Source organism: Varanus komodoensis, unplaced genomic scaffold, assembly GCF_004798865.1.
Source record: "Varanus komodoensis strain SLA01 unplaced genomic scaffold, ASM479886v1 scaffold14_1, whole genome shotgun sequence".
Taxonomy (NCBI): domain Eukaryota; kingdom Metazoa; phylum Chordata; class Lepidosauria; order Squamata; family Varanidae; genus Varanus; species Varanus komodoensis.
In genome coordinates, this window is record NW_025335438.1 from 27598860 (window position 1) to 27619706 (window position 20847).

Below are 20847 nucleotides of genomic sequence, written 5' to 3' on the forward strand. Positions count from 1 at the left end.
CCACATGTATTCCCATTTCGTAGCTGCAAAAGCAACAATAAATGATGGTTCATGAGCATTCAAGGTTTGAAAGGAACACACGTCACCCCTGCATTGCCACAGTGGGGGCTGAAAGAATCTTTCTGTAGCATGACCATAAAAAGAAAGCATGAGCTTCTTCTAATTGGTTGTGTAATGAGGGGATCTCACAAAACTAATTCAGCCTGTCAGGATAGCTCCATACTCTCTCTGCTTACTCCCCAGTCAACATGTTTACCTGTACACAGATGTGGCAAAACTATTCTCTCCTCTTGAGGAAACTACTCTGGAAATAGGGGAGTATTGCACCGTACTGATAGCATAAACACCACATGGAAAAGACAGATTACTTACTTTTCTCTGCAATAGCAGCTGCCCTATAATTGAACAAGATAAAAAGGAAACTCAGTTTCATTTCATGGTACAGCATGAAATAGCATTAGATGACTAGATATCATTTCCAGGCTGAACAGCAGTCATTCTTTGGGCATATTTTTTAAAAATTGAACAAAATATTTCTGTATGCTGCTCACATTGATGATGTAGTTTTATTATATCTTGCCATGACATTTTAGTAAGTTTTAAAATAATGCTGAATCTATTGTTGACTTCCACAGAAAAAGCATTGGACTTGCATCTTTTAATAAAAGCTGAATCATGACATCATTCTCTACAGCAGAAACACCATTACCTAATTTAAACTGTATTGTCCATGCATGATACTTACTTTAACCTCTGGAATTCAGCAAAGGCTTCATCAAATGCTTAAAAGAAGAAAAGGGTTATAAAAGGGTTATTTTTATAGCACCAGTTTGTGGTATAAGAAAGCTTATTTAGTTTTCTATGGATTAACAGTAGGTTGAAATCTTTGTTTAAAATGGTGGCAGTAATTAAAATTATATCATACAAAACTGACAAATCTGATCCACTATATGGCAGAACCGTCACTTTGCAATGTATCTCAAGCTATTCCTAATGATACTGCAGCTTTGTAAGATGCATTCATTAGTGTTTGGGACTGATGGAAGATTGGCTGGATTTAAAGGTGTCATGGAACCTTGAGAAGACTCTCACTAACAAGGAGGAATGAGAATTGTTCCACCCAAAAAAATCCCATTGAACAGCAGGACTTGCTTCTGAGTAAATATGCACAGGACTAGGATCGAGAGAGACAGTTTTCTTTCTTTTTTTCTGAAGGATACTTGGTTGTACACTAAAACAGAGAACTGGAAGAAGGGAGGGGGGCGGGGGCGGGCGGGCACCTGAACACAATTTCTTTAACTTAATATTGCATGCTGCTTATTCTCCCTGCAGTACCAGAACAGCCCTGGTCTGATCCTGTCGTTTCACGGCTTATGATGTTGTGGCAGCACAGTGCTAGCACACTGTCACACTTCTGCTACTGAAGCAAAACTGAAACTAAGAAGCAAAGCCCAGCTTTCTCCCTTCTTCTCTCTCTCACACACAAACATGCTCAAGGACATTTGTAAGGCAGGATGGAAACTGATTAATTCTCATAGGAGGTGAGTGGATTTATGTCATGATTTTTAAAGCGCAGCACATTTTCCTTGCCAATTTCTCCCTGCATATCAGTTTTGTACACCTATAGCAAGACTGTGTACACATGAAAGCCTCTCAGCCATAACGTAGCAGTCCTGAGTACTCGTGGGATACCTATATGGGGTTACCATCCAGTAAGGTGCAGCCAATTGTCCAAGGGTACGGAATTGCTTTCAGCCTGAGGACAGAATTCCATTTTGGAAGAGCTCTTGGGGAGCATATTCCAGTGGTGGGGTAGGGACAAAAGAGCAGCATATTTTAGTTATTTTATTTATTTAAAACTTTTATATCCCGTCACCACATGCCTTGGCATCTCGGGACGACTTACAAACGTAGAATTAAAAACAATGAAACAATAACAAATTCAATAAGATTATATAAAAACAAAAAACAAAAAAGCGACTGTTAATGATAAAATTAATTTTTAAAATAGCCATTAAATTAAAAGATTTTAACCTGACGCAGAAAAGAATATAGACTTGGCACCAGGCGCACCTCTCCAGGGAGCGCATTCCATAATCTGGGTGCCACTGCAGAGAAGGCCCTGCTCTGGGTAGCTGTTCTTTTTATCTCCTTTAAAGAGGGCTCTCGGAGCAAAGCCTCTCCCGCAGATCTTAAGGGGTGTAAGGGTTTGTAAGGGAAGAGGCACTCCTTCAGCATATGTTGGCTTAAAGTTATACTATCAGTAAGTAAGGCTTAGGAGAGGCACCTCAACCTCTTGCAATCAGGAGACAGGGATATCATCATCTAGGGAACCCCAAATGCCTGGATTAGACCCCAAGCAAATGAAATTGTCCCCTGGGTCTAACATTTTGCACTCCTGCTGTAACTTGAACCTCCAAGGAGCCAAATAGGCCTATGGTTATTGGGGATTACACTGAGAATCCTAAAACAAGAATGGTTATCAGTCTTGTTACCAGCACTCATAATAATGTTTTCATTTTCTGAATTATTAACAGATGAAACTAATAAAGGTTCAGAGCATGTAATCTATTTACCTTGCCCAGAAAGATCCACAGTTTTTGTGTGTACAGTTTTACCATCAAAGAGCTCCAATATATATTTTCCCTTGTCATTTGGTGTTGGCTCATTGATTTGCAACCAGATTTGCTCCCCAGTGACACCAGTCTTAACTCTCTCTGTGTATTTTATTTTGACGTCACTGAAAAGACAAAAATCAAACAACATTGTCTTATGATAATGCAGAAACTATTGCATGGTGTGTCCCCTTTAACTGAGCATACATTTTTGGAATTTTAGTAGATATATTGTCTTTGTATTTCCAGAAATACAAAGACAATTGTTTTTGCTGCAACAGTGTAATAGCACACCTCCGGAAATTTCCATTCTGGTTTTACTTTCTTTCATCAAGAGACAATGCCTTATACATCAAAGCAGTTTTTCCAGCTCTGCTTCAAAGCATTTATTTTCAGCCTACAGCAGCCGTATCTGTCAAACTTGAACTTCAGCACATACAATTCCCTAGGAATGCTAAAGCAAGAGTCATGATTAGACTTTGTCTGTGGCATTGACTATGTGCCTAAAACAAACTTGTAGGCTTCCAGCACCACAGGATCTACCTAAACTTTTTAAATTTTTTGTGTATCATTTAGCAGGAAGCTTGCAGGGTTCCTTCTAGGGCAGACAGTAACTGGAGATGAGCAGCAATTTTTTTCCAGAACTATAGTACAGGATGAAAGGTTTAGCCACCTCTCCATACATGTAGTTGCATTAGTGGTCAGAGGTATTCTGTATGTCATTTTAAAGGTAAAAGTAAAACATTTTAAATGTGCATACACACATACAAACACACACTTAAGATATTATGCTTGCCTCATTTTTCCAAGACATTCTAGGGGTGCAGCACCTACTTGAGTTTGCTTTCCTTTGGAAGGAGATCAATGGATATTTTTGCTAATACATGAGTATTTGTAAAGCTAGCGATTAAACATAGGTGGAGGTACAACTTGAAACATTCCAACAGACAGCTGAATCCTCCTATCAGGTCCCCAGAGAGACAAACCTTTGCATCCCCTACTACTTACACAGAACTGACCTCTAAAACTCAATGCTTTCTCAGAAGCTATGAACAACTGGAGCTGTTTGCAAACACAAGGTGGAGTTTGTTTTGTGCTTTGTTTTTGCTTTTTCAGCAACTGCCAGTTTGGATATTCAGGATATGTGGGACAGTGTTCCAGCTCAACTTTGGGCTACAGGTTTGAATGACCCCAAGAACTTGGTAAGCTGGGTCTGAGGTTTACCTAAGACAAGCAAATTACTCCAAAAAGCTAGTGTCTCGAAGGGTTCAGCCGGCACAGCACTTATAGCACTCAGCATGAACCTGCTGGCTAAGAGGCTACAATCAGCTGGAACAGATAATCAGTGAAGCCTCTCAAGGGTGACTGGTGTCCAAACAACCCTGCCCAAGGGAAAATAGCTAGCCTTTACAGACTACTCATGAGGAAGAGGTTGGCTGTTGCATAGGGGCAACAACTAGGCAGTACGCAACTGCTCAAATGTATACTAAACACATTTTCACATCATTGTATTCTACAGGACATGCTGTTTCTCATCCTTGTTAGCTGGCCACAAGTCATAACACCTGAGGCTTTCCATTAATGTCAGTCAGGATTCTCATAACATAGCATAGCAGAAGCCAGTTTACGTATAGAACAAAGCAAGAGCTCATTAAGCTAATCATAACACCAAGCAGAAGCTTGTTAACTGGCTGATAAAGTGGGATTCCAGGCCGAGACAGTTATGTGTTTAGTCCTTTGGCTATCTCTTCCAGGGCCTCTGGGAAACAACACCTAGTGAACTATGCAAGTGGTAGCTTAGGGCAGCATTTCTATTTATGCCAAGCAAGGTCTAATATTTTCCAAGGTTGGAGAACCAGGCCCTGATTTTCCCAGTTCAGGCCCAATGCAGACAGTCACTGTAGTTTCTTGTTATGAACAAGTCTTGTCAGTGTGGGTTGCTGAGGCTTGCACAGAACCTCAAGGGCTGTTTTAGGGTTACAGCTTGCTTGTCATCCCAGCCCAACAAACCTGGTTTGCACATAACAAGAAACTATGGTTCATCCCCACCATGTCCTGAATACGCAAAACGGAGGCTGTTGTCTCAACAAAAACCATCCACTGCAGCTTCTCATTATGTCTTTGTCTTTTTTTGCTTTCTTTCACAGGCCTAAATTTCATCACATTTAGCTGGGAGAGTGAGGATATGCTTGATTTGCAGGTCCTTCCTAAAAAAAAATCATAAAGTACCCACTAATCATTTAGCTCACAATCTCCTGGGGGATGGGAAGGAATATAGTAAGTGCTGGAGCCCTGAAACTGCACACCTCTCACAAGTGAGGTACAGGAATGCAACGCTATTTTTAAAACTGCAACTAACTGGGCCTCAGGAGGAAAAAAAATCAGTTTTAGAATGGGAAATAACTGAAAAAGCCAGGAAATCACTGAACAACTTATAGGAAGGAAGTGATGATGTCACGGACACCTCATATCACTGGCAAGAGCTTGTTCACTTACTTGTGCAACCAGCTTATTCTCAGATCTTCCAAGTAGTAATTAACAAAGGAATATAATCGGATACCCTCTTCTGTGCTCTGGATTTTCAGGTTTGTTGCAGATAAAGCTGAAAATACAATACTTTTTTTGTAGTCTCGCAGTCGTTTGCAAAGTAGTACAAATGAGTCATTTATCAGGAAGGGAAATTAAATACTCACCAATCATTTTGCATACTTCCGTCATCAAATCTGCAAAAGCTGTGGAAACAAATCCAGAGACTCAGTTCCCAGATCAGACATGTCTGCTTATAACTGAACGGTGCCCTGAAATTCCCTGGCTAATCTGGAGCAGTCCTACAAATGGATTCTTGTAGTTAAATCTGAGCTGACTCTCAAAACATGCTATAAATATTTCCAAGGCATTTCTGTGCATTATCCTTAAGTTTAATGTTGTTTCAACCCCTTTACTTCTGTTTAGTTTTGCTGAGGATGTTGCCAGCTTTATCTTGCAATCTGAGATGTGAATATGAGTTTCCCATGACATCACAAGATATATCTCTTGGAAGTAATGCTGTCGCTACTGCTATTAATGCTTTAGCTACTTTGGCTTCTAGATAGAGAATTCAACCTTGGAAAATGGAAAGTGTTCACAGTATGAATTAGATTTAGAAAATTTCTGGAATGATAGAAGTTCCTTCTAGATTAATATGGGCTTAGTCCATAGAGAGAACAATCCTAAACCCCAGAATTGATGGCTTTATGAATGTCTGCAAAGCCACAGAAGCCCCTCTGCCAGAGATGGTGGGCACCTTTTCCTTGGAGGCTCCAGCTATGTCCACAGACAGCTCCATGGATGTAAATCTACTCTACTGATGTTCCTGCTGGAAGCAGGCCCTAAAATGGAGTACTCCAAGACAGCTTTGAATCTGCCTTATCTGAAGGTAGTTCATTTCCCCAGTGGGCTCCACCTGTGGACCTCTCAGCTACACCAGCCTGAAGCTGGAAGTCCGTGCTATTATTTAAATTGTTAGAAGGGATGTAAAACAAACAAAGAATCACTAGGTTAAAAAGCCCAGTAAAGACCCCTTACTTCCCACCCTGGTCAGAATGAGCCACCAGGACTCGGAAGTGATGGATGCTCTGCCATTTTGCCCAGCCTCCATGTGCTCTCTGAGTAGCTGTGCTGGCTGGCTGGCTGGCTGAATGAATGAATGCTATCACTTCCAGTGATGTTATTCAATATAAAAAACCAGGAAAATGGATAACTCAATCTGTGCTACCCTTAAGTCATTATGAAATTAAGGCCACAATCCTCTTCAAAATTGGTCGTTAGCAAGCCAGACTGAATTTAGCAAAGCTTATTTCTAAATCAGCATTCACAGAACTGGGCTACACAGAATTGGGCTGTAATTTGGAATGACATTCTCACCTCCTTCTTGAAGCTTCAATATGCTCTTGTCCTTTCCTCGGTCATCTTTCAGTATTACTTCATAAACACCAGCATCTTTCTTAGAAAACTATGAACAAAACAATATCAGTTACTAGCAATAAAACAATTCTTTTGGACATTCTGTATGTGACCTCTGGAGATAATAAAAAAGGACTATGAAAGAAATCAAAAGATGCCTTTATTGGAATTTGAATGTATACATTATTATTTCTGCACTGCAGAAAAGTTCCTAACCTTTTATTCATGCAATAGCCTGTTAAAGGACAAGAATGTGAAATATAGTGAGAGCAGAGGCCTGACATATGAACTTGGGTTTAGGGGGCAGAATGATGGTGGATGTAAGGGAAATTGGATCCCTAAATAATAATAAAAAAATAGAAGGTAGCACAATACACAGAACATGGAGCTATAAAATATGAGCAGCCACATTGGCTCATCATGCTCAGCCACCCTGCAAGTAAGCTAATGGTTTCCCCTCCTATCTTTTCTGGAAACCATGATCTCCAACGTACCCTACAAAGGTAAAGTAGCAGCTGGTTTTTGAAAACATAAAACAAAGGTAGAATATGCTGTTCCACACATTCAACACAGCCCAGTGTATCAGCCAGCATATGCATTGTGGAGTAAATGCATAGATTATATTCACATCCTGATACATTTTGCTGCTTGAAAAAAGCACCCTGACGATATCTGACAATCAGTCTGACACAGTCTGTGCACTGTTCTCTCTGAAAGTGCTGTTCATTTAAGAAAACTGGCACAGCTAAAGTGGACTTCATCACTGAAGTGGACCGCAAGGGAGAAAGGATCACTCACCTCTGTTATCAGCAGAGTACATACACCATCCTGAAAGTCATGTTTTTCATCAACCATAATCTCTCTTTCATCTTTGTACCAAATAATGTATGTTTCTTTTTTAATATTAGCTACCTAAAATGAAAGGAAAGTATAGTAAGATGGCTGGACAAAATATGATTCACAATCAATATGTCAGATGACCAGTTCTTCATAGCAGCCTCAATAAAACAAGCAGGAAATGAGAATGGATGGCTCATTCTATTATTGGGCTACTTTCTTCAGGCAGTTAACAAGCATCCTATATTTTTAAAGAAATTATTACCAGTTAATTTCAAAAGGAGCAAAAGCAATGTTACAATAGTGAGGTACTTATACCCTGGGGAATGATGGCCTGCCACAATTTACTCTCTTCTGCTCTGAAGCAATGTAATGCTATTTCAAAGAATAGTGAGATGCATGTGAAAGCTATTATTGTGACCCTCAGTTAGGATGTAAGAGAAGTGTCCTCAAATCTATAAATGCCTCTGAGAAGTAGTTGACTATAAACAAAACTTGTATTTGTTACTCTTGCCTCGAGTCCGAGATGCAGTTCTTTCTTACCTTGCATTTCAATAAAACATTGCATTCAGCGGTAACTTCCCATCCCAGATACTCAACAAAATGTGGACCTTTTTGAAAAGATTTGAAAATCAATCAGCTCAGAAATTATGACAAACAGAATCAAATGACTGTTTCATGCTAAAGTTAATTTTCTCTCTGTATGCTTTATATTTTCTAAATTTTACTTTGCTATCATTCGGCAAAGGCACATTCTTTTTTTAATTGCAAATACAAGAATCTAAATTAAATTAGCTAAACTGTTTCTAAGAGGTTATGTGTTACCTTGCTTCCTGAACCATTCTTGCCTCTGGAATTGTGCTTCATTCTGTAGTTTCTGGAACACTAGGGATTGAAAAGGAGAAGATCAAAATAAAGCTATAGTTGAAAGATTACTGCATTTGTAAAATCAAAATGGATTGCATGATCCAGCAAAGAAGATCTGCACATGGCAGGAGCACTCCCATGGCCACTAGACAATATCTGCAAGTCCATAAAGTACTTCAGATTCCCGGATCTGGGGTTGGAGTCAGAGTTCTCCACCCCACTCTTGTAGCTGATATGGAAACAACTCTGCCACCTGTTTCTCTGAGGTCAGGATCTTGACCCTGGAGAGAGAGGTAAAAGCCTCGTGTGGGGTGGGGGGAGCAGGGAAGGAAGAACAGGTCAGGAAAGAAGGAGGCTGTATCTTTTGCAGCCTCCTTCCCTCCCTCCCAAGCATCTCATTGACAGCATCAAGGGACATACATTGCACACATATCCAAATAGACATTGGAAGGCACACCATCTGTCTGCAGTACATTGCTTTCATTGAGATGCACATTCCAATGGAGAGTCTGATGGAATTAATTATGAAAGATACCTATTCAAACATATTCAAAGCAGAGTGTGTGCAGGTGGGAGGAAATGGAAGTGCAACCATGCATAGGATTATACCCTTAGTCAGCAAGTAGAAAATCTTTTTGAAAGACTCTGATCAAGCTCCAAGGAACTTTTCAATAGCATGTGCATTCTCAGTTGATTTTGCTGCTTTTTAAAATTTAAGAACAGCAGACACATATTTTGGAAATCCCTACATGTTTCAACATAGTTTTCTGTTATTCTGTTTGTATAAAAGTGGGGGGGCAGTCATGATCCTATTGGTATTGGATGTGAGGAACCTGCATGCCTGTGCGGTTGCCACACTCATCAGGAGATACCCTTCTGGTGATAACAATAGCCAAGGCTCTCTGGGCAGTTAACAAAATGAAGTTCTTACTCAAAACATATATTTTCTGTAGGACTACTCTATGAGAAATTCAGAGGGTAATCCCACAACTTTTTTTAATATATGACCCATATTGATTAGGTAGTCTGTTGCATTTAAGTTCAGGTTAAGTTCTTAACTCACTTCCTAATTCATAACATTTTACATGGGCAATGAGCATACCAAGTAAAGTTTACTGTGGCCATATAAGGTATATTATCCCAGTTTCTCAAGAATGAACTAATGTTCCAATCTGAGTATTCAGTGTTAAACTATATACTCTAGTTGTTAAAAAAAGCATTTCAGCAGCTCTTACCATCACCAATTAGAACAAGACTGGATTGGTTGGTTGCTTTTCCATCTTGAAGTTGAAAGGTGTAAGTACCTTCATCAGCATCTTCAAGTTTATCCATAACCATTTCAATCATGCCAGAATTGTGGTCAATCTTCATCTTGTATTTCTTCAAAAACAAACACAAAAGTGAGCAGAAAAGCTATCGTAATGTTTCTCAAACCTCCCAATGATTGGATGATGTATTGGAAACTACTTCACAGTGACATGGCACAAGTAGACAGACATGATATCAAGCAGTAAGTCCATGTAGCCTTCTCTTCTGCTTCAAATGCAGGGGAACCTGTTGAACAAATGCCAGACTTTTCCAGCTAAAACTCAGATTTGCACAGCACTGATTGGACGGCTTTACGTGCCACTCAGAGCAAGTCTGTGCACCTTTCCTTTTCAGAGCATGGATATGCACCATGATGTCTGACTGACCCTTACTTCAGTTGCAAAGCCACTTTTCCTGCCTTCTTAGAAGAGTTTTTGACAAAGGTTAAATTCACATTATAATAGTAATGCTTGTTATTATCATCACCAGCATCAAAGACATGCATGGCTGGGCTCATATCTCAGAAGGAGCACACTGACAGAAATCCTTGAGACTTCTCTTCCTCTTCATCACTGCAGCCTGTTTGTCCACCTATCTTTTGCTCTGGACCAGACGAAGGTGAAGGAGGAGACACAGCCTACCTGCTCACTGGCTCTTGGCCTGTCCAGCAAGCAAGTGGCAGTAATTAGGAAAACAAGAATGAGGACAGGGAGCAACTGGTGACAAAAATGGTGGTGAGAAGGTAACTCGCCATTTCTAAAGGCAGCAATACAAGCACATAATGCATTGTGAAAGTATTTCTTTTTTTTTAATGTCCATGTTATTGTAGCAGCTAATCACTTTCAGACTAAAGCAACCATTAGCTTACCTCTCCATTAAAAATTTCCTTGTCATTAAATACAAAGTTGACTTTAGCATTGCCAGACAGCTTTTCAGCCTGCAGCCAGAATCGCACCTGTCCCTTCTCCAGAATTTCAACTGCCAACTCTGACCTAAGGGGAACAACTGCAACCAAAAGAAAGGTCTTAAACAGGATATTTTGTATTCACAAGTAAGGACTTTTTCTAGGGCTGATAGCAGTTTAAGCCCCAAACATTGGGAGGACACAAAGTGGGGAGAGTTTTTGAAAGATGTTTACCGCAATCACACAGGCACTCTTGAGGAAGGACCGTGTCCTCAGGGCAAGATGGCCTCAGAGCTCCTGGGAATGCAAGCAGCCACTTTCCTCTAGCTGTTTCAAATTAAACAGTATTTGCTGCAGGAGCAAAGTAGCAGGAGCAGTGCTCCAAGGCTGGATGGTCAGTTACGGGCAAGTAAGAGGGCCCAGGGCAGAGCTGCTGCCTGCTGCATCTTCCAATTTGCTGCCCGAGCACCTTTAAGATCCATGCATCTTATTTACACAGAACTGTCCTGTATTTGAAAGACTATCAGAAGTCTTTGAAGTAGTCTTAGAAGGTCCAGTTTAACGATAAATAGCCATAAAACAGAAGCTTGGACAGCAGACTGAGCAGTCACATAGGGCGCCTTGGTAACAATCTTCCCCACTGTGGTGAAATGTATGCTAGTTCTATTTAAATTATAGTAATTATTTCTAAATGTGCATCTATGACGACAAAGTCCTCCATTTCAGTTGGGGTTGAAGCCTTGCTTTGGCATGGAACCAGCTTTGGTAATTCTGTATGTTGACCCATGTAGGGAGGAAGATGCAGGGAGGTGTGATCTTACTGATACTTCTAGATCTTTAGATGGCTTTCATTGCCATCAACTATCAGGTGACTGTGTTAGATGGGAATGGGAGGAACTGCCTTGCAGTTGTTCCACTCCTGCTTGAACGACCACCCCCAGAAGGTGGTGCTTGTAAAATATTGCTCAGCCTCAGGGATTCTCCAGCATAGGGTTCCATGGGGACAACTTTGTCCACCATGATATTTAACATCTACCTGAAACTGCTGAGTGGAATCATTCAGAATTCTGGAGGGTGGTATGCTGACAACATGAATCTCCATTTCACCTTCATCAAGTGAGGCTATGGGTGTGCTAACCAGTGCCTGACAATGGAGTGGATAAGACTAATAAACTAGAGCTTGATCCAGACAAGACTGAGGTGCTGTAGGTGGGTAGTTATTCTGACCAGATGGAGAATGCATGGCCCTTGAAGGAACAGATTTGTAGCTTGGGGTGTTTCTGGAACATCTTAGGAAAATCTCTTATCTCTTCTTTTTTTTAGTGAATGCATAAACAGCCACCTTAAGCAACTCATTGTGCATAAACAGCTCATTGTGTCCCATGATCAGACTAGCATTGTAGGTATTTGCACCTCTTTGCCCAAAGACAAATGGCAATTTTGCTCTGTTTGTTTTTTCTGCAGTTACACAGTATTGAAAATATTCTAGATATAATTTCTTAACTTCTTTCTGGTATTCATCCATTCTCACAAAATAATGAAATCTATTTAATCATTGTTATGTGCAAAACATAATATATATTTCAAATTTCAAGTGGAATACAAGAGTTCTCTGCAGAAATAGCACAAACCAGACAGATGAAGTCCCCAAATTTAGATTCTGCTTGGCAACTTATCTCCGTGGAAACACTGCAGCACAGGCTGGGGAATCTGCTACTACCCAGTTCCTAAAGATGCCAAGTTATTAAGAAAACAGGACATTGGCAGATCATGCTTTCAATTGTTTGCTCTTCCCTGTGACCCTTTAGAACTGAAACATGAACCAAAAGGGAAACTGCATCTTAATTTGTGGCCTGGCTTTGCAGGAGATTAATCCTCATAGCCATGCGATACAAGGGAAGGCTAGCAAAGCTTCCCTGGCAGAAATCAAGAACTCTGCATTCCTTTCACCAACTGTGAAATGATCCTGTGGAGAAGCTACCTATTATGATTAACATTTGAAGATGAGTAGAAGGAGAAGACCTTATGACCTTAAGTAACTTCTAAACCCAAACAAGCTTAATGCCACATGTGTCAGTGCTTGCATCAGCCTGTGGGGATACACACACACAAACACACATGACATTGTGCTGTGCTGCTTTTGTCTTACTGTCAGATCCATGACAATTTTATTCTCTTGTATATAATTAGCTCTGAATATTTTAAACTAAAATAGAACAGAAAACAAGCATAAGGCCCAGAGGCTAGGATGAAATTAGTCAGAATGGCTAAAAACAATTCTCTATTGCAGAGACTATCTTTACAGGAGCCTCTCCTAGCTCAAACTGGAAATATAGGAGTATGTTTCAACTCCAAAAATATGAAAGAACTGCTCTTCCATTTTACCCAATTTTAAGGACTTCTCATCTGTGCAAATGGATTCCTTCCAGTCCATAATATTATTCTTCCTCAGACCTTTTCAACTATGTACAAATTAGCCAATCTACAGTCTCACTGTGCTAATTTTATTGTATGTTATGTCAGCTCCAATTGATACTTACAAGGACATTGACAAGGCAGAACTATGACAGATGAACATGCAGTCTCACAGAATGGCAAAAATGGGAAATAATAATAATAATAATAATAATAATAATAATAATAATAATAATAATAGAAGCATATCTACAGACTTTCAAAGCCCGTTTTTTAAAAGGCTGGTGAATGAAAAAAGATAGCTATTTGTGGGTGGGGGAGCTAAGGTGAGGAGTTAAGGTGGGTTGGGATAACTGCTGGAGCCAACTGAAGGACTAAAGGGAAAGGGAGGAGAGAACAAGCCACGACAAGCCCCTTGATCTGTCACGTATACTGTGGGCTGCTCAGCCCACTGTGACTTATTTGCAGAGTGGGTTAGCATGATATACAGATTTGCCCATTGAATCTCTAAAAAGAAGCCCTCAGTTAAGTTGGTTACTTATTTCTATTCACTAGTGGAAATTTACACCATTCCCAAAGTGGCATGTAATAAAGCCATCAAAACCGAATGTAATGCTATCCACTCAAAGCCCACATTAAAATAGTTAAAAATACTATTAAAGCAGCATGGAATGGAAGATTGCCAATGGAAGAGCACCATCTTAGTCTGTTGTGAAACAGTGAGAGAGAAAAGACCAGCATCCAGAAGAAGGAGTTCCTAGAGCTCTAGGACTGCCATGGAAAAGGGCCAACAATGTCCGCGAATTAATCAGCCACCTACAAAAGTTGGTACTCACAACAAGACTTTATTAAAGTATCTTGATCTCAGGGGTGGGTTTCATATGACAATTATATGGACAATCCTGGCAAATCAGACAAAAGTCCATCTAGCCCAGCATTCTGTTTACACAGTGGCCAACTGGCTGCCTATAGGAAACGTGTATGTAGGGTGAGATAGCACCCTCCTTCCCCTGTTTCCCAGCAACTAGTTTACATAAACATCCCACCTCTATCGCTGGAGTGAACATATAACCATCAGGACTAGTAGCCACCACTGGCCTTATCGTCCATGAACCCATCTAATCTTCTTTTAAAGGCATCCAATTGGCAGCCATCACTACATCTCATGGTAGTGAACTGTATAGCTTCACTGTGCACTTTTATTTCCTTTTATCTGTCCTGTATCTCCTACCAATCATCTTCACAGAATGGCCCCAACTTTTAATATTATGAGAGGTGTACCACTTTCCCCACACCTCTTTCATGTATCCCTTAGCTCACCTTTTCTCTAAGCAAGCATGGTTTGCCAGTTAGAGTGTTGCTGGGGAGATCTGGCTTCTAGCCTCTACCCAACCATGAAGCTCACTGGGTGACTTTGGGACAGTCATGGATTCTCAGCCCAACCTACTTCACAGAGTCGTTGTTGCGAGGATAAAATGGAGTAGAGGAGGACTATGTAAGTCATGATGGATTTTTCACAAGAAGAAAAAAGGTGGGATACAAGTGCATAACAGCAACAATCCTGGAGACTGCCACTTAACTCCAATTCTAAGATAACCCAGTAAAAAAATATTAATGCCATAAACTTACCACTGAATATTTTTGTTAGTTTGCTGTTACATGCCTGATCAAGTCATTTCTGATTTATGGTGACCCTATAAATGAATGCCCTCCAAATATTTGTTAGTGCTTACCAGGAAATTTGCGATCATGGCTGAGTGCAAGCAGACGCTTCATTTCTGCAAATAATGTTGGAAAGAAGTATAAAAATGTGTTTATTTGCATGTTTTATTTCATAATCATTTTGTTTGCAGATGAAAAGCATGAAGAGGGCAAGGATGACATGTAGGCAGAAGCGTTTGGTGCTCACCTTCCTCATCTATTGTATAGCTCGATGAAACACCATCTGTGTCTGTTACAGCACAGGAGTAAACACCTAAATCTTCTTCACTGAGATCTTTAAAGACTGCTTTTGACCTTTAAAACAGAAGAGCTTTGTTCAAACAAAAATATATGTATTAACAAAAATATTAACAACTTGACAACAAAAGTATTAACAAAAGTATTTAGTGGGGAAAAGGTAACATGTAACATTAGTGTTTGTTTTCTGGGATATCTTAGAAAGTGGCAGCTTCCAGAATACCTTAGAGACCTGAGTCTACCCAGACACTATGACCAACATCTGAAGCCTTCCTCTGAATGCCACCTTCAAACTAAAGCTTGGAGGTTGCAACAAAGGAGAGGACCTTCTCAGTGGTGGCTCCAACTACAAAATCTTTCCCCACTGGAGCCTACCTGATGCCAATTTTGCTATCTTTCTGGTCTTCTGCTCAAAGCATTTAATGGCATATGATGAGATATGTGTACTGTGTTAACAGATCCAGGTTTCTAAATTAAAATTCTTTTAGTATTTAAACAGTTTTACATTTGTATACTAGATTTTTTATGCTGATTTTAATGTAACACCCATCAGCGCTAGCTAACATAGCCAATAATGAGGCATTCCAGAACTTATACTGCAGAGCATATGCAGCGTACCACACTGGGGAATGCTGCAATGGCTGGTGAGTCTGTGCATGAGGAATTGTTAATGGAACTCAGACAGTACAGAGGATTCTCTTTGGTCTGAAAGAATGTTTCAGGTATTGAGAACCCAAACTGCTGAATGTTTCATGGATTAAACAAAACAAACTAGTGTCCAATCAGAAATTACAGAAATTGGACAGAAGTTACATGGCGAATCTTTGTTGGCTTCTCCCATGTAATTTTCTTTTAAAAGTAGCCATGGAGGACAAGGCATTTTGATCAGTGCATGATGGAAGGGGAGAGGTTCCATCCCTTCCTCTATTCTGCACCCCTGATTTGCTGTAAGTCACAGAGAGAAAAATGCCACCATGAGTGTAAGTCACTGGATTCCTTCCAGGTTGGCACTATATACAGTTTTTTAAATAGACAGACTGGCATACCTCTGAAAGAAACAGATTTGCAGATGTAAAGGAAGGACATAAAAAGAGAATCCATATAGTAATTCCTTATGCTTCTAGATCTCTTACTTTCCACCTTTGGTGTCAATGGCTAATCGAGCGTCGTCTTCAATTGGTTCATAATTCTTGGACCAGACGAATTTGGAGTCTGGAGACATCTGGTCACATTCAAAGTTCAGTGAAATAACTCCATCATCATCTACTTCAACTACAACTTCTTTAGTTCCTAGAAGGAAAAAAGAAAGCATAACAAACATCTGGCATATACATTGTCTAGGTGCAAAGTTTAAAAACCCTGTAGTTGAAAAGTTCTCTTTTTATACACTAGATAAACAGAATTTATCAAAACCTGATAGGTACCCTTGGGTCTCCTGATCTTAGGAGTGAGAAAGACAATTGCTCTTGGTGAAAATTATCAAGGCCTGTGGCTTGGGATTCAGAGCAGGAGGAAGACCTGGAGGGGGCCTTGGAATGTGAGAATGTGGGCCAATGTTGAGAAGAGAGAAGTGGCGATGCTTATTTCAAGGCCGACTCCCTGGGTGTGCAGGCAGACTCTGAGAATGACCAAGAGGTACAGCTAGTAGAAGGGGGCTTGGAACAGTGGAGTTTCTCAAAGACAGATGAGTGGGTAGCGCACTCGACCCCATGATGCATTGCCAGCCAAGGAGGGCAGTGCAATTAGAGGATCAGCATGCAGAGAGGAGGTATCCTTGTTTCCAAAATGCCCCTCTCAAAAGGATGGGCCCCAAACATACTCATAAGGAGAGTTCCTAGAAGTAAATAATAAATTGGGTTCAACAAACTGCTCTGTGCATGCTCGGAGATCCCTTCTGGGAGTTTGTGCTTCTGGAAAATGCTTTGGTCAATAAATAACATTTTGCAACAAAGGTATATGGCTTTCAATGTGTGAAGGGAGGGATCCTAATGCATGACACCTGTTTTAAGCCATGAATTGAAAAATGAAGAGGTGACTGAGGGGGCAACAGGACTTGGAAGGAAGTCAAGTGAGATGGAAGATTTGAGTTGTTCTCTAGAGCTCAAGACAAAATAAACCAAAATCAGAGGACTCAAGAGACTGCGAGAGAGCTAGAAATGTTTTGACACAGCTATAAATAGTATATAAGTATGAGAACGAAGGATAAACAAACTGTGCCTTAGAAAACACACGCGCGCACATACACATGCACACATGATTTTCTGAAAGGTTATGTGCTGTCAAAGTTGACCAGTCAGTGAATAATGTAGACTGCATTTGCACATCACAATAAACTTATTTATTGTGACTGGAATGTACTGAACATCCTGTACCCACATGTTCCTCACTCTTTTCTTTCTGGCTGAAGGTTATTGCCTGCATAACCTGTGATAATTATGGATGCTCAGAGGCTTTTAAATTAAGTTCCTATGATGTAGGAATTAGCAGTCAAAAAGCAAAGGTGGACACTGAGAGTCCTAACAGTTACAAAGGGACTCATACTTCAAACTTGGAAGCATAAAGCTCCATCACCTATTACTTAGTTTCCTGAACATTGCCTGTTCTTGTTGCGGTTGAACATATATTCCACAGTAATGAATTCCATTCAGATGCTTACTTAGCTATATAGACACCTTATATTTACATAAGCATTTGAAACAGAACTGTTGAATATTTTTCTTTTTTTAAAAATTGTTTTATAAGGCATTATTGTGAGCATTATGCTTTTTGTTGTGCTATTTCTGTTGGTGGTGGTGTTACCTCCACCCCGTTTTTTGATTTGTCATAATTTCATTTAAAAAATTCCCAGAAACAAAAGCTTCCAAACTTTAATGGCTGCACTGGACAAAAGGAGAAGTAAGAACTTGCATGTCCAATGGCAGCTTGCATGTCCAGGGAGAGGCTTGGCTTGTTCCTGTCATGATAAATCATTGGAGGATGCTGCAGAAAGCTGAGTCAGCATCCAGTGGCTCTTGTTCAGACAACCTGATAACCAACACTCATGACTTGGGTATGCGTTGCAAGTGGATTGTTGTTGAATCATGAGCTGTTGCTGAAAAGTGGTTTATTGTGTTGTTTGAATCCAGACAAGATAATAATACCTAATGATCAACCTACCACAAACCATGGGTTCTTTTCATGGATTGTTCATGGTTAACAAGCCATGGCTTGTTAGTGAAGCTGAGGTCAAACAACATGATAATCCACTGTTGTCTGAACTCTGTCAATATCATCAAACTCTGTGTAGGGGCTGGAGAGTCCACATAGGTCTGCCATTCCCCTTCTCCTACCCATATCCTCTAATGTAGAAGACACTGGATATTCAAGATAGTGCAACAGATTTTTAGGTGCCTTCTTCTATTCTAGGAGAGAATAGTTGAAAAGCTTAAGAAGAAATGGGAAGTTACAGTCTGCTTGTTTGAGTCAATGGTTCAGCTTCTTAATATGTGTAGCACAGGAAGAACCAATCCCATAATGTGGATTATTTCCAATCATTCTAAACCATGTGGACATTTGTATTCTCCTTTAATGGTAAAAAAACCAATGGAACATCAACAAACCTGGTCGGGTTTCAGCTATTACAGGGTCAGTGGGATCTGAAGGCTTCCCAACTCCAGCTTTGTTTGCTGCTCGTACACGGAACACATAACTGGTGCCTTCTTTTAGGCCACTCACCTACAGAAAACCAGTTAAAATATTTTTAGGTTGAGTCTGCAGATTAGTGGTGTCCTTGGTTTATACAAACTGGTATCCCACTACTAGTATGTAACGTTGTTCGGTCACACTGCTTATTTTATCCTCATGAAATTCAGCTGCCTGTTGCCATTCACTGAACTTAACTTGTTGGGCTACAGATGAACGAGGGAACCCCGAGCCTCTTAGATGGTCCCATGCCATTTAGGGTGGTATAATCATGTCCTCATTCTGGGTGAAGTTCTCAGAATAGACCAAGTTGCCACACAGAATGAGGAGATGAAAATGCCCAGAAAGATGCCAACCGCTGCTACTGCAACTTCAGCAGCCATGGCTGCCTCTATCTGGTAAATATTTGGGCGACTTAATTTATACTGTTAATTTATATTATTTTAAGGATGTTTATTTATGGATGTAAGCCGCCCCGAGGCTTCGGCGAATGGGGAGGCATAGAAGTTTCCTAAATAAATAAATAGGACCCATCTATGTTTTTAATACACAGTGTAGAGGAGCAGAGGTACGCAGATTGAATGCAGAGTTGTTTACAACATTCTTGTATGCACAGGCTTGTGCACGACAAACTACTCAAAACTATTTTCACCACAGTACAGAAATCAGTACTACAAATGTAACAAGCCTCCATGAAAGTGCTTTCTAACAACCATACTATTTTCACACAGCTTTTTTATTTAGTGCTGTAATAGCAGGGGGGAAAAATACAAAAAAGTCAGTCACAGAACTAGAGCAGAAAGAACATTTTTCTGGATTACGTATTATATTTAAGAAGCATGCTGTTTTCAAGGCCAAAAAATGAAAAAGCATCTGCATGAAAACCAAAAGGTCTCTGCATTGATGTTTGCCTTTTTTGTCTTCCAATATGAAAGCTGAATTGCTTGTTTCCCTTATATTCCTCCACACCCGTCCCATTCTGCCACTATCTTTAAGTTAGGCTAGATGCTAATCACTGACTTTTTCCTTATGTCTGTATCAGTGTGCAGTTGTCTTGTTCTTCCCTAAATATTTCCTCTTTCAGAGTGATACAGCCTCAAGTTTGACCAGCTGGGTGAGCCAGCACTGTTCCTAAGTCCCCTGCACTTGTGGAATAGAGAACTGTGCCAGCAATAATTTTCTTTCTGCACTTGAGAGACTTCTGAAGGCATGAATGGGTTCCAGTTAACCACAGGAGACCATTAGTCCCTCTTCCTGGCCAGATCACTGCTCTGTCTCAAGTGACTATGAATATTCCAGTATGTTCTCCGTAGGACTGTGAACTGAATCTGGGATCCCTGTGTCATGGGGCCTATGATACTTCATGGGAATCAGGAAGTATCAGGGACTACAGCACTGGGAAACTATGAAGGCTCTATCAGAAACGCCCCCTTCTGCCTGGTCCAGTGGCTGAGGCGAAGGAACTGTCTGGTGGAACACGTATCTAAATTACAAATTTGTGGCAAAAGATGGCGAGGCATGGAATATAACAATGGATTGTTGCTACATGTTCACAATGTATGTCTGAACAGAATATACATCAGCATTAGCATTAGTTTATTCAGTAACTATGGGGCATAATGCTTACTTCTGTTTCTGATGCAGTGAATCAGATTTCCTCCCAGTGAAGATGCAGTCATATGATATGGGTGGGACTCAAAGTACAACAGAACCCAACCTCTGGGTTGCTGCCACCAGATATTTCAAGCCCAGCCAGCAAGGGAAATGATTGGCAATTACAGGGTCTGTAATCCTAAACATCTGGAGGGTGCCACACTGCCTACTACCAGCCTAAGCAATCTGAAACCACTAGGAAGTGCCACCAAAATAAATGCATATCTAGTAGTAGTCAGCACCAGCAATTGCTCCCTACATTACCTTACCTTCAAGAATTTGTTTGTAATCGCTTTCTCATTCACACTCTTCCAGTGATCCTCTGATGCATGTGTTGGCTTCACATCAACGTAATAACCAATTATAGGAGTTCGGCCAATATACACTGGTGGTTTCCATAATACAACCAAAGAGTCTTTCCTAACTTCACTGCATGTCAAATCATGGGGTGGTCCTGAAAGACAAAGACAAAAATGCAATGAAGGCAACAGCAATTAATAGTACATACCCCAGAGAAAAAACAGTTAACTGGTAGAAAAAAAGACTGTGGACTTAAGTGGGACCCAAGCTTAGCCTACATTAAAACAGACAGAAAAGTGCTGTGTTGCCATGGTGTTCACCTCTCTTTGTCCACTCTTTCACCATGTAACATGGTGTTTCTCCTTT

General features: G+C 40.4%; 1 protein-coding gene and 1 long non-coding RNA gene across 3 annotated transcripts in view; one reads left to right on the top strand and one right to left on the bottom strand.

Annotated features, from left to right (window-relative positions):
• The window catches only part of MYOM1 (myomesin 1), an 87274-nt gene that overhangs the window by 9334 nt on the left and 57093 nt on the right, over positions 1–20847 (bottom strand). For both annotated transcript variants that reach the window (XM_044423899.1, XM_044423901.1), the window contains 16 exons: positions 20451–20635; positions 18447–18561; positions 15981–16137; positions 14798–14904; positions 14622–14666; positions 10438–10574; positions 9497–9641; positions 8220–8279; positions 7938–8005; positions 7356–7469; positions 6519–6606; positions 5309–5347; positions 5112–5217; positions 2577–2740; positions 746–782; positions 373–395 (listed from right to left, as the gene is read on the bottom strand). In XM_044423899.1, coding sequence (XP_044279834.1) covers positions 373–395; positions 746–782; positions 2577–2740; positions 5112–5217; positions 5309–5347; positions 6519–6606; positions 7356–7469; positions 7938–8005; positions 8220–8279; positions 9497–9641; positions 10438–10574; positions 14622–14666; positions 14798–14904; positions 15981–16137; positions 18447–18561; positions 20451–20635 — 1590 coding nt within the window. The remainder of the gene's footprint in view (positions 1–372; positions 396–745; positions 783–2576; positions 2741–5111; positions 5218–5308; positions 5348–6518; positions 6607–7355; positions 7470–7937; positions 8006–8219; positions 8280–9496; positions 9642–10437; positions 10575–14621; positions 14667–14797; positions 14905–15980; positions 16138–18446; positions 18562–20450; positions 20636–20847) is intronic.
• Positions 404–8329, top strand: LOC123020336. Its single transcript, XR_006414058.1, has 3 exons — positions 404–1541; positions 3732–3817; positions 4763–8329. It is a non-coding gene; the product is annotated as an uncharacterized LOC123020336 (long non-coding RNA).